This window comes from Papio anubis, chromosome 5 (assembly GCF_008728515.1).
Source record: "Papio anubis isolate 15944 chromosome 5, Panubis1.0, whole genome shotgun sequence".
Taxonomy (NCBI): domain Eukaryota; kingdom Metazoa; phylum Chordata; class Mammalia; order Primates; family Cercopithecidae; genus Papio; species Papio anubis.
Window position 1 is genome coordinate 95,628,195 of NC_044980.1, and position 13,949 is coordinate 95,642,143.

The following is a 13,949-nucleotide window of genomic DNA, read 5'->3' on the forward strand; positions in this document are numbered from 1 at the left end:
CCTAATGATCCTGACATAACGTTGATTATTTCCTTGGAATACAAATTGTCATTCCTGATTAGTGAAGCATATTTCAAATGATTTAGGTTGAGATTTTAGTTACATTTTTGCTAAATTATGGAGTTACCATTTTTGTTTTTATTTTTAGTGTTAGGAAGAGTATTTGAATTTGGGTTTTTAGCTCTGTTTTGTCCCTGACTCTTCAAAGATAATCTGAAGATGTTCTAGTACTCTGAAATAATAAAGATGAGATATAAATAGGTTCAGAATAAACAGTGTAAATTTAGAAAAATAAAATAAAGATTTTATATTTTATCCATTGAGAAAGCTAAATCTAAAACACTAATAACTTATGATCTCTCTGGTGCTTTACTCTTTTTAGAATTTGCTCAGATTATTTTTGTTTCTCACAGTAGCCGTTTGGTAGAGCATTTATCAATACCATCTATTTAGACAGGGGGAACCACAGTTTAGAAATGTGAAGAGAATCCCTTCAGGACATAGAACTATCACTTCTGACTTTAAGTCTGCGCCGTCATTTTACACCAGTGGTTTTCATTCATTGGCTCAGACTCCACGGGGGGAGGCAGAGTTAGGGTGAAACCCAGAGTCCACTGCTGGGAAATGAGCATTGTGGGATATGAAACAAATAACACTTCTCACACTTATGTGTACTATTGGTTTGAATTATGTGTGACATAAAGTACAAATTTATTTAAAAGCATTACTGATTCAGTAATGATTCAGCTTAGCCTTTATGTATTTTCCTAATAAATACCAGAAGTACAGCCTCTATCAAGTTGGTAGATCCTGCCTTGAATGCAGCCAAAGTTGCGTTTCAATCCCTGCCCCGCTACTTCTGGCAACATGATGGCCAACACGTTCCTTGACTTCTGTGCCTCTGTTTGCTCATCTGTAAAATGTAGATAATACTTAGACATAGCTTATATGATTTCATGAGCATTAAATGAAATTATACATGGAAAGTATTTAAAAGGCTGCCTGGCATATAGCAACTACTCAAAAACTATTAATATTGTTTTAATTATTAATAATGTCATTATAATGTATAGTTCCATGAAATGTCCTCCTTTTAAAAAGGGATTTTTATACTTCAAAGATGGGAATGACTTCTCTATATTATACTGCCCGGTGGGGGGGGCTCCTTATTTTGGTTTAAATTGGCAAATGTTGGGTATTTCACATTTTTCTGTGACTTAAAAACTCAACTTTTAGTTATGATATAACTCAAGCTTAGGGCATGTAGCCTCAACAATGGAGAGAGAAAGCCAATAAGATCAACTGGATGTGCTTGGGCCTCACTTCCTTGATACTCCTGGAAGTCCACCTGGGATGTGTCTCAGGCCTGGAGGATCATGGACCTCATCTTTTTTCAGCTCTCATCTTCCATTCCAGGGTGCATATTGCTAGTCACTGTGGGAAACCTTGTAAAAATCATTAAAAATTGGCAAAGAACAAACCACTCTGTGAGCACCTTGTTAAAATAAACCACTTCTTCCTAAGCTCAAGACAGCAAGAAACAGTTTAATAGCAACGAGATAAACTCACCACCTGTTTGTGCAGCAGCATCAAAGAATTCTAACAAATGTAAGAATGCTTTGATCATTTTCAGCCAGAAGAAAATTATGAAGCTCTTCATTGATAGTTCACGGGGAATTTGGGGACACTGATCAAAGAGAACTGTTAGTACTATAGACTAGAAATTAAAATATCTGCGTATAAGCTACTTCAGTACATTGTACTTCTTTCAGTGGTGAATTGCATATTTAAAAATTCAAATGGTTGTCTTACGATTAAGCTAAATTTTATTTTAGCCTCTGTGCCCTAAAATAAAAGACATTAAAATGTTGTTTGAGCAGTTTTGTTCTTTTGTTAATGACTTCCAAATTATCTAGTTGAGATGAATTGAGAGGGCAGTATGTAGTTTACACTTTGCAGAATCCCTCTAAGGGATTCTAAACCCAATTGAGCAGAATTATTCAAATGAGAGAATGTTTTGACATTCTTTGATGATCTTTAAGAAAAATTTCCATATGTTTTTCAATTCTATAATAGGGTTATATGATTATAGATTTCACTTTTAAGTACTGTAATAATACATCTGAGTGGCTTGAAGAAAAGGATAGCAAAACTTTTGTAATAGGAAAAGGTGTGTTTATGGGCATTTTGTTGTACAAATTTGAACATTTGAAGTGGAAAACTTAAGAATCATTTGAAAATACGACTGTGCTATGGGAGAAAACACTTCTGTATGAATAGCACCAGAAAGAGAAGATAAAGGTCACTGTTGTTTTTAAGTGAAAATCTAGACATTTCCTATAGATTTTTAAAGAAAGAGAATACTTATTTTGTAACTGCATGGTCTGGGTCTGAGCTGGTTTTCGTGTGTAGTTAATACTTCCTACCTCTGAAGTCACTGGAAAACATTTAACAAAATATATATTAAAATGCTTCAGGAATAACTAGTATGCCTAAGGATGTGGAATCATAAACAGGAAAAAACGTCACAAACATCTCATTAAAAATATGTTGATTGATTGCAAGAAAAGCAGAAGGAAAGGCAGATCCCCACCTTCAGACCCCATTCATTGAAGCCCGGTAAACTAAATATTTGCCCTTACATGAGGTTACCCTCCCTCCATTCTATGCCAACTTCCTCCTAAAAATAAAAGAAACTAGTAACACAAAGACCTACAAAAGAAGCACTACAAAGCATTAATGCGAAAGATCTTTCAATACCTAAATCAGTGGGTCATTCTATGATTCACACTTTTTTTGAAAAAATCATCCAAGATTTGAAATGTAGTGAGGTCTTTGACATTACTTGCAAACTAGTTCCTGAAAAATTTTACCAAAGAGGAACAAAGTTCATTAATTTCTGAAATGGCATATTATGGACATAGTCTCTAAGTCTAGGTTCTGCTGACTGACTTGCTTCATGAGTTAAGGCAGAGCTCATGGAGGGTTGTCCACCAAATAGCTCTGCAAAACCAGCCCAAAGGTCTGTTCCCCTGACTCAACAACGTTTCAAGGAGAAAGTAGGTGATAGCTGAAAAGGCGTTTTGTGCTCTTGTGAAACTAAACTTTATGTGACGTCCTGAGTTTATAAATAAATAAGGTACCTGGTGGGCAAATGAGTAGGATACAAAGAAGTGGTCCACCTCTCTGGCATCATCTGTAATGGTTAATGCTTTCCTCTGCAGTTCACCCATCTCTTGAGCACTTGCCAGTTCAGTCTTTAGAGTAAAAAGATGTGTGCTGTTTGGAAGACAGGGATCTGTTTTATTTTACAGTAAAATATGCCAGCATTGAATTTGATACATGTGTTAGGAAGTAACATTTGTATTAGTCAAAGCTGAGAAATTTAATTAAGAATTATGTGTCTTGTTATTTTCCCCATGGAAGTATTTACAGGGCTGAGCGATTTGATGACTAATGGACATATTTAAAGGGCATCTGTTACTGATCATGGAAACAAAAAATAAAATAAAATAAATTTTTTTACTTTTGGCAAGTTCTTATTGCAGTAGGATCATATGCTGAATGGTACCCCTGAGATTTTTTTTTCAGCATGTATGTTCTAATAGGTACCCAGCCAATTTTGACTTGCAAGGGAAAGATACTTCAAATTGGCTGCATGTTAGAAGACATGAGTCCCCAAAAAATCTGTGTGCAGAAAATACCATTCAATTTGCTATGTCTTGCTAATGAAGAGAGCCTTAAAAAACAAACCATCGGCCGGGCGCGGTGGCTCAAGCCTGTAATCCCAGCACTTTGGGAGGCCGAGGCGGGTGGATCACGAGGTCAGGAGATCGAGACTATCCTGGCTAACATGGTGAAACCCCGTCTCTACTAAAAATACAAAAAACTAGCCGGGCGTGGTGGCGGGCGCCTGTAGTCTCAGCTACTCAGGAGGCTGAGGCGGGAGAATGGCGTGAACCTGGGAGGCGGAGCTTGCAGTGAACTGAGATCCGGCCACTGCACTCCAGCCTGGGAGCACAGCGAGACTCCGTCTCAAAAAACAAACAAACAAACAACAAAAAAAAACAAACCATCAACAACAAAAAATACCCCAGCAACTTAGTACACCTAAGTGTGGTAAACCCTATGTTTCACCTAGGGTGAAGTTTACCTTCCTAGAGCAAGGGTGTCCCTCAGTGATCACAACACAGATGATTTTAAGGTGTTGGCTAGTAATGTTAATGAGAAAAGCCGGCCAGGTATGAAAAAATACAAAAGGCAAAAAAAAAAAAATGGACAAATAACTGCACTTGAGAGCTGAGCAGCAGTTTAAACAACCACTACTAGCCTCAGAGACTGAGAACAGATAGGGAGCAGTGGGGACAGTGGCAGTCTGCGGATTGCTGGCCACGTCAAAAAGGGAGTCACTACTTGGCTCAGCTAATTGTTGCTGTGTGGAAATGTGAGTCCAGTGATGCCAGATTTTTATGGCTCTTCAAGAGAGTGGAAATCTGGGTTTTATGTGAAATCTTTCATTTTGAAATGTTTATACAGAGCTCAAATGTAGGGGAGGAGTTGGGAAAAAACCTTTGCAGGCCAAACAAAATCTTCTTTTGGATCAATTTGAATCATAAGCATAGGACTTCGATTTGTTACCTTCTGAATTAGCTAAATGAGTAATGTTTATAAAGTTGAAGAGGGAATGCTTCCTAGTATATGAAAGGAAAAAAGACTAGGTGCGTAGTTAAGAGCTTCAACCATGGCGTCAGATTGCCTGTGTTTATGTCCTGGCTGGGTACCATGGGCATGTTACCAATTCACTTTTTGTCTAGTTGCCACTTCAGTAAAATAGGAATGATAACGGAACAAATTTCATACAGTTGCTGTGAGGATTCAGAAGAGCTAGTTTATATAAACTGCTTAGTACAATGCCTGGAATATAGTAATTGCTCAATAAACATGAGCTATTATTATTTTGCAAGAAAATGGTATTCAAAGGATTTACCTATTTGTTATACCTGAAGAAAATATCCCCTATGAATGTGGAGGGTCCGTTTTGTGTTGAGGAGTATGGATTAAGAGCATGGATTCTGGAGTCAGCAGGCTAGGATTTGAATTCTTGCTGCTTTATCACGATATAACCAGAACAAGTTAATTTTTCTGAGCTTTAGATTCCTCATCTATAAAACAGGATTAATAACCCACATTTCAAAGTCATAAGAATTCAGCAAGATAATACATGCAAAGTCAGTGTTGGCATATAAGTCAGTAAGTGTTACCTGTTGTTATGATTATTCTGTTAGGATATTTTCCCCCATTATTTGGAAGTTCCATTTTTGCAAACACTTTTTTAACTTATTTATTTCTTACTATATGTATTTAAAGAAAATGGCATTGCATTTGATTTACAAGTTAAGCTTCATCTTAATGAGCCACATTATAACAGTGGTTCTCAACTAGGTAATTTTACCCTTCAGAAAACATTTGGCAATATCTGGAGACATTTTTGGTTGCCATAACTGAGGGGAATGCTACTGGCATCTAGTGGGTGGAGGCCAAGGGTGCTGCTGAACACCCTGTAATACACAGGACAGCCCCCACAACAAAGAATGGTTCAGCCCAAAATGTTGATAGTGCTGAGTTTAAGAAACTCTGCATTGCAGCTATATAGCCACCATGACATTTAGTTTGCAATGTTCTTGCTAAGCAGAGGAAGAATTTTTCTTTTATCAAAACATTACCTAACTTTCAGATAGCAGTTAATATGTAAATTGAAATCTATAGAACCATATTTAATAAAATATTTTTAAATGCATATATTCCTGTTTTCTTCTAGTTACAAAAGTAATACAAGCCAGTGAAAATTAAAAGACTACAAAAGCATATAAATAGACAGTGAACTCCACCTTTTCCCCAACCATCTCCATAGAAAATCTCTGGAAATGCAACAGTTTAACTTATATTACTTCAGACTTTTAAATACAGTCACATGCCTCATAACGATGCTTTAGTCAATGTCAGAACACATATGTGGTGGTGGTCCCATAAGATTATAATAGAGCTGAAAAATTCCTATCACCTAGTAACACCGTAGTCATCATAATGTCAACGCATTACTCATGTGTTTGTGGTGATGCTGATGTTAACAAACCTACTGCCCTGCCAGTCACATAAAAGTTTGGCACATACGATTATGTGCAGTCCATAATACTTGATAATGATAATAAACGACTGTATGATTGGTTTATGCATTTACAATACTATACTTTTTTATCTTTATTTTAGAGTGCACTCCTTCTACTTAACAAAAAAAAATGTTAACTGTAAAACAGCCTGAGGCAAGGTTTTCAGGAGGCATTTCAAAAGGCATTGTTATCATAGGAGATGACTGTTCCGTGTGCTATTGCCCAGAAAGACCTTCTGGTGGGACAAGATGTAGAGGTGAAAAACTAATATTGATCATCCTGATCTTGTGTAGGCCTAGGCTAGTGTGTGTGTGTGTGTGTGTGTGTGTCTTCACTTTTAACGAAAAAGCTTAAAAAGTTTAAAAAATATTGTTTTAAAAAAGCTTATAGAATAAAGATATAAAGAAAGAAAATATTCTATATAATTGTACAACGCATTTGCTTTTTAAGCTAAATTTTATTGCAAAAGAGTTAAAAAGTTAAACAATTTTTAAAAGTTTATAAAGTAAAAAGCTACACTACACTAAGATTAATTTATTATTGAAGAAAGATTTTTAAAATAAATTTAGTATAGCTTAAAGGAAACTGCATAAAATCTCCTGTACAGTGTTATAAAGTCTATAGTAGTGTACAGTAATGTCCTAGGCCTCTCGCTCACCACTTACTCACTGACTCACCCAGAGCAACTTCCAGTCCTGAAGCTCCATTTATAAGTGCCGTATACAAATGTACCATTTCTTATACACCATATTTGCACTGTACCTTTTCTATGTTTAGATACACAGATACTTAGTATTGTGTTAGAGTTGTTTCCAGTAATCACTATAGTAACATGTTGTACAGGTTTGTAGCCTAGGAGCAATAGACTATATAGAGCCTAGGTGTGTCATAGGCTATACCATCTAGGTTTATGTAAGTACACTCAATGATGTTCACACAAGAATGAAATGGCCTAACATAACAATGCATTTTTCAGGATGTAACCCCATTGTTAAGTGACACACGACTCTCTATATGTATGCTGTTCTATAATAAGCTGTTTAAAATTTTAAATCTTTTTTCTTCCTGACCAGTTCAGTCCTAAAGCAACTATCTAGGGCAAAGCAGGGTAGATATTGAGGAAGGGTTGCCTGGCATGGGGCATTGGAGCCCATATTAGGTAGGGAGGCATCCATGTGATGGGGTTGGTGACCTGGCATGGAGTGTCAGAGCCCAAACAGGGTGAGGATGTGTGCACAGCCTGGTATAAGGTGTTCACAAAGGGCAGGTGAAATAAAGAGCACAAAGAGGAAGTTCTGGTGCAGGGCTTTGAGCCCAGGTGGGAAAAGGGGCAGAAAGCAAGGAAATGTTCAAAGGATGATAGGAATATGTCAAAGGCCAGCACTTAGGAAGGGCGAGGTAGGCGAATAGCTTGAGTCCAGGAGTTCGGGACCAGCCTGGGAAACATGGTGAAACCCTATCTCTCCAAAAAAAAACATTAGCCAGGTGTGGTGGTGCACACCTGTGGTCCCAGCTATTTGGGAGGCTGAGGTAGAAGGATCGCCTGAGCCCTGGAGGTGGAGGTTGCAGTGAGCTAAGATCATGCCACTACACTCCAGCCTGGGCAACAGAGCGCAAGACCCTGTCTCAAAATGATGATGATAATAATAATAATAATAAAAAAATAACCTTCACCAAAGCATATTAATTATAAAGGGAAAAAATAGTTAACAGTATGGTGGAAACAGCTGGAAGACATCAACTTAATCAAATGGTCAAAGTTAATATTGTCAGTAATGAGACAAGTCACAATCATGGCCACTTAATAAAATGCTGTGGTAGGCAGCTTCCAAGCGATGGTCCTCCCCACCTAGCTATTCATGCCGTGGGTGGTCTTCTCCTTCAGTGGGTGGGGCAGACCTGTATAGCCAGCAGGATGTTAGAGAAATGATGGTGTGTGGCTTCTGATGCTACATAACAAAAGACCGCTCCCTCTGGGGGAAGCCCAGTGCCATGTTGTGAAGACACTCAAGTAGCCCGACAGAGAGGCCACATATTGAGGACATGTTTTTTCTGCCAACAACCAGCACTCACTTGCCAGCCATGTGAGCAAGCCACCTTGCAAGCAAATCTTCCAGCTCTAGTCAAGCCTTCAGATGACTGCAGTTCTGGTTCACATCTAAACCACAACCTCGTAAGAGAACCTCCCAGCTAAGCTTTTCCTGATGCACAGAAACTATGAAAGATAATGCTTATTGTTTTCACTTACTATGTTTTGGGGTAATTAGATATGCAACAATGGACAATTAATACAGATGTAGTGAGAAGAACACACCATCATTTCTGTCATACTCCTGCCAAAGATGCATAACCTGAACCTGGTCCTAATGAAACATAAAATAAACACCAATTGAGAGGCATTCTGCAAAATAACTAGCCTGTAATCTTCCATAGAGTCAAGGTCATAAAAGCTAAAGACAGACTGAGAAACTGTCTGGAGGGAAGCAGACTGGAGACATGACAACTTTCCTTGGAACACCTGATTCTGAACTAGATGATTTTGCTAATAAAAGACATTATTGGGACAGTGGGCAAAGTTTGATGTTAGTAATGTATTCACGTGAATTTTTTTATTTTGATGGTTTTATTGAGGTTATGTAGCAGAATGTATTCGTTTTTAGGAAGTCACACTAAAGTGTTTAGGGATGATGGAGCCACCAGGTCAGTAACTCTAAAATGATTATGGAAAAAAGTTATTTGTACTATACTTGCAGCATTTCTATAATTTTCAGGTTCTTTAAAAATTTGTAAGCTATGCAAAAAAATATGTTATAGGATATGCCTTTGGAGGCCAGATGTGGTGGCTCATGCCTGTAATCTCAGCACTTTAGGAGGCTGAGACAGACAGATCATGTGACCTCAGGAGTTCGAGACTAGCCTGGGAAACTTGGCAAAAACTTGTCTCTACAAAAAAATACAAATATTGTCAGGGCATGATGGTGTATGTCTGTAGTCCCAGCTACTCGGGAGGCTGAGGCAGGAGGATTGCTTGAGTCTGGGAGGCAGAGGTTGGAGTGAGCCAAAATCGCGCCACTGCACTCCAGCCTGGGCTACAGAGTAAGACCCCGTCTCAAAAAATAAAAAAAAAATTAAAAAAAATGCCCTTGGCTTTAAAAATAGACACATAGTGTCTTTTTGTTTTGTTTTGTTTTTAAGGGATGCATAGTATTCTGGTTTTTATAACTCTAAGTTTTTTTTCCACAAATCTCCTATTGAAGGACATTTAAATTGCTTTCAGTTCTTTTGCCATTATAAACATCCAGGTCTTTGTTATTACGAACAATACTAATAAACATTTTTATAAACATAGTTGTGCCTTGTGCCTTGTTCAGTTTTTGCCTAAGAATTAATCCTCAGAAGTCAAATTGCTATGTGAATGGATATGCACCCTTTAGTCAGTTTAATCATAAGTCATTCAAGGAAACTGCATAAAATCTCCTTAAAAGAAAATGAAATTTACAGTTTGGTAGTCATTTTTATTTGTTTTTCTCCAGCAGAAAGTAATTCCTGTAAGAGTGGGAACTTTATCTGTCTTGATTATCACCATCCCCAGCATTCAGAGTCTCAGGCATTCAATATATATTTGTTGCAGCAACAATAATAGGGAGCATTTATTATGTGTCCAGCACTGTTCTAAGGGTACTAATTTAGTTTTTCCTGGCAACAGCCCAGTGAGGTAGGTAATATGATTATGCCCATTTTGCAGATGAAGAAACTGAAGCTAGAGAGGTTAGGTACTTGTCTAGTTTCACATAGCTAATACATAGTGGACCCAGGAATCAGGCAGTTTTCCTTCAGTTTACAGGTACCCACTATGCTGTACTGGGTCTCTTATTAATGAATACACGAATGAATGGTCAAAATGGCCATCATATTTATTTGGCTCTTTGACCAGTAATAAATGCCAGCTATCTTTTTTTTTTTTTTTTTTTTTTTAATGAAAATTGGAAGGAATGGGCTGCCTACTTTGTAAGATCCAAATTAGTTTTATGGTCCTCTGGACTAAGCTGTACTTAACTACTACTACTACTCCTCCCAGAATTAATATCCATATAGGTATAGGTTATAAATCATTCTTACCTGAAGATTTTATGAATATGTAAACAGAACATTTGCTTTGTATTACAAATAAAATAGTAAATCTGGGCCTGCAGCTTGAGTCTAGGAGGCAGAACTTTTATTACTTTATGAACATACTCTGTTCCCCAGCTGGGCTCCTTTGCTCCTGCCATTTCCCTGTACCTGTAATGCTCACTGTCGACCTCCCACAGTGGAAACTCCAACTGTCCTCCAAGGCTTGCTCGATAGCCACCCCTTCCACTGAATACTGCTTTACTCTTCTTTTTTCTTGCCCTCCTTTTGAAGATGTTTTCCTTCTTCAAAATTCTGAGTCTCTTTTTATAGTACTCATATAGAATACTACATTCTAAATATACCTTATGTTACTGTGTAAAGTTCTCATCTCCCTTAATAGACTATATTCTTTTTTAGTTTTATTCATTTTATAAAACTCCAGTATGTATTACAATCTTTTGTATAAAGTTCTGAAACTAAGGGTTTTTTATCTTTTTTTGTTGATGAGTGAAGGAATTATCTCAGCAAAATATATTTAAAATTTTTAAATCTTAAATAAGAATACTAATAAAATGTGATTATTATATGTTCGACATTATCCAGAATTATAAAAAAAAAAAATGGGTGGACATTTTTTTTTTCATATGAGGATTTGTATTTTGTCTTTAGCTTGCAAGTCATCCAGAAACAAGAAGCATAATTAGCTTTCATTTTTATAAGACCTTTTGTTCTATTCATGGCTACAAATACTAACTTTGCTTCTACCCACAACTTTAATTCCCTTTTCTTTAAGTGGGTGGTTTAGGGACATCAAAGGTAATAAAATCAAAGAGATAAGTGGAATATTTTTTTCAAAGGCTAGTACTTAAGGGTGTGTTCCTGTTAGAGAATTTTAATACTTAATTTGTTTTCAAGTGTTTGTGTAATACCAAATCTCCTTGCCAACTGGAAGAGGGACTGTCCTTGAATCCTGTTCTGAATGAAATATTAAAATATAACCCCTTCTTCATATATATATAAATATATATATATATATATATATATATATAAAAGAACTTCAGGGAATGTGAAGTATTGTCATTTGATAGGATTATACTTTGTTGCTAGCAAAGGCAATAGCATAGCCTTCAGGCCAATTGTTTCTCTTCCTCCATAAGGAGTTCTTTCCTTTACCCACAGGATAAGGATAAAGCTGAAGGTTTTTGGTTCTGAAAGCTCAAACAGCAAGCCAAAGAGAAAGTTCAAACAAATAGTATCAGTCTTTTAAAAATGTCATTGCTTATGTAAATTAGCTGGTCTTCGACTGCTGGTGAGCCTCAAGCATCCTTGAATTGGTTGGATGTTAAGTCAGGTTTTATTTATATTTGGTATATGGTATATTTCTTCTATCTATAAAACACTGATCATGAAGAATCTCACTTCATTTAAGGTTAGTGCTTTTTTATTTGTTTTGGTTCTAGGTTTTTGTTTTGTTTCGTTTTGTTTTAGATTAGCTTCACTATCTTGTGATTTCCAGAGGCTGATGTATTACTGTGAAGCATTTCAATATGATTTTTCCTTATTTTTTCTTTTTACTGTTACACATCTTCCGAATTCATTTGAGATTCTTGGAACCATGTTTATAGTTACTGATTAAAATAAAACTTTAATCTCTTTCTTTGGAAGTACAGTATTTTTATATTGTGAATTATACAGTTTTAATTTATGCCTTCAGACTAAAATTTGCAGGTTTGATACATAGTCTTAAATATATTCAGTCAAAATGTGAATATTTTCAAGTTTAGCCTAGTTGAGTCCTCTTATAACACATTGAGCTATACACTGGTTCTTCAGGCCTCTCATTTGTGTTCATGTGATGTTCTTCATCGTAACCTTTGTCGATAAAATTCATCTGGGGGGGCAGCTTAGAATCTCCCTACTCTTTCTAATTATGTTGTAAAACTCCAGACTTTGGAAAGGATATCTTTTGGAAGGCATGCCTTCTAAGTACAAAATTATTATTTTGCATGTGAGATGCAGGATTTTTAAATGGGCATTTACATCTTGTGTATCATGTTAGCTGTAGAGTTTTGGTTTGTTTTAAAATAATTCTGAGAACTTGGGCAATTCTGTGATGATCCTTGGGAGTTCTTGGTAGGAGGTATCTTTTCCTCTTGGATCTCTAGCTCTGTGATGCATGTATATAAACATGCCTTTGTTCTCAAAGTCTTTTCCTATCTGATTACTGTGGTATCCAAGTGCTTTGTCTTTGCCTCTCTTCGTTTTGTTTTGTTTTGTTTCCTTGTGCCTTAGCCGGTCATTTGTATGATGTTTACATTCAGCAAAGAGGTATTAAGAGCATTTTTGCTGAGAGAAAACAGTGATAGAGGAAGGAAGCAGAAATTCAGAGTGGGGTGGCTGTGAGGGATAAAGGGGGGAAGAAGTAGGAAAAGAAAACAGGAGTGGGTCCGAGGGAGGAAGAGCAAGCAAAGACAGAACACCGGCTCTACTCGGGGTTCGTGAAATCTTGGGGGCTGGCTGTGGGGGAGGGAGCTCAACAGACCAGCATTTTCCCCAGGCTTGGGCGCAAGCTTGTGAAACTACTAATCTATTAAAGAACCTCAGCTGGGATTTGCTGAGGACAAATGCTGTAACGTGTTAGTCATCCATTATCTGCTTCTATTTTTGCAGGTTCTGAATGATGACTGACGCGGGTTTGGGTGATACCCCTCACAGTCCCTGTCATTCCGGAGTGATAAGGCATCCGCGCGTCTAGCCCCAGCGCCAGGGCACGCTAGCGGCGCTGGAGGGAGGAAAGCTTCCGCCTGCGGGCCGGACAAAAGTCCCGCCTGCCCACGGCTTTCTGCCCGCCGCTCGTGACCGAGACGCCTCGCCGCGGCCAGCTCGCTGCTCTCGCGGGCGGATGGTGTGTGGCCGCCGCAGGACGCCCGCCGCGCCCGGGCCATGAAGTAGCGGTTGCTGGCGGTGCCGCTGCCCCACCGCCGGCCCCAGCCCCGCGCTGCGCTGCCGGGTCCTCTCCCGGCGGGGCCCGAGCGGCGTGGACATGGCTGGCCGCGTCCCCAGCCTGCTAGTTCTCCTCCTTGTTTTTCCAAGCAGCTGTTTGGCTTTCCGAAGCCCACTTTCTGTCTTTAAGAGGTGGGTGTTCGTTGTTCGGGTGCTTTCTGTGCATGCTGTTGAGAAATGTAATCACTTTTATGAACCTGAGTGTTGGCAAAATAGACGAGGTTGATGTTCTTTGCTGGAATGACTTGGAATTTTAAGCACAGTAACTTCTTGTGAAGTCCCCCGTGCAGAAAAAGCCCACTGTATTGTAGCCAAGCAGTTTGGCTTTCAAAACTCCAATTAGAAGTTGTGATTTCCAATACTAATCACTCCCTCTTGGGGAGGTATTTCAGGAACTACAATATAGTCGCTTAGACTTGAATACCTTCTTGTTTATAACAGCTTGAAGAATAAAATATAAAGATACATCAGTGTCGAGGAGAAGCAGATCATAGACTCTAATAGCTCACAAGGAAACACTGAGCTGTGTACAAACGCCTCATAATTACCTTATTAAATATTTATGTACTTGTACGTTTGTAATTCACATCGCAGGCTTTTATTTATTCCTCCTAACAGCTCTGCCTCCTAGCAAAATTATGGTTGACTTAATCTTGTTTCTAGCTA

General features: G+C 38.1%; 1 protein-coding gene across 19 annotated transcripts in view; it reads left to right on the top strand.

The window, feature by feature from the left end:
- Positions 1-13,949, top strand: part of PAM (peptidylglycine alpha-amidating monooxygenase) — a 277,716-nt gene that overhangs the window by 96,600 nt on the left and 167,167 nt on the right. For 18 of the 19 annotated variants that reach the window (XM_031666328.1, XM_031666332.1, XM_031666335.1 and 15 more), the window contains one exon: positions 12,951-13,415. In XM_031666328.1, the coding sequence (XP_031522188.1) occupies positions 13,324-13,415 (92 nt within the window). In that variant the 5' untranslated portion in view covers positions 12,951-13,323. Of the gene's footprint in view, positions 1-12,456; positions 12,609-12,950; positions 13,416-13,949 lie in introns of those variants that run through there. The other variant, XM_031666330.1, reaches the window with a different exon arrangement.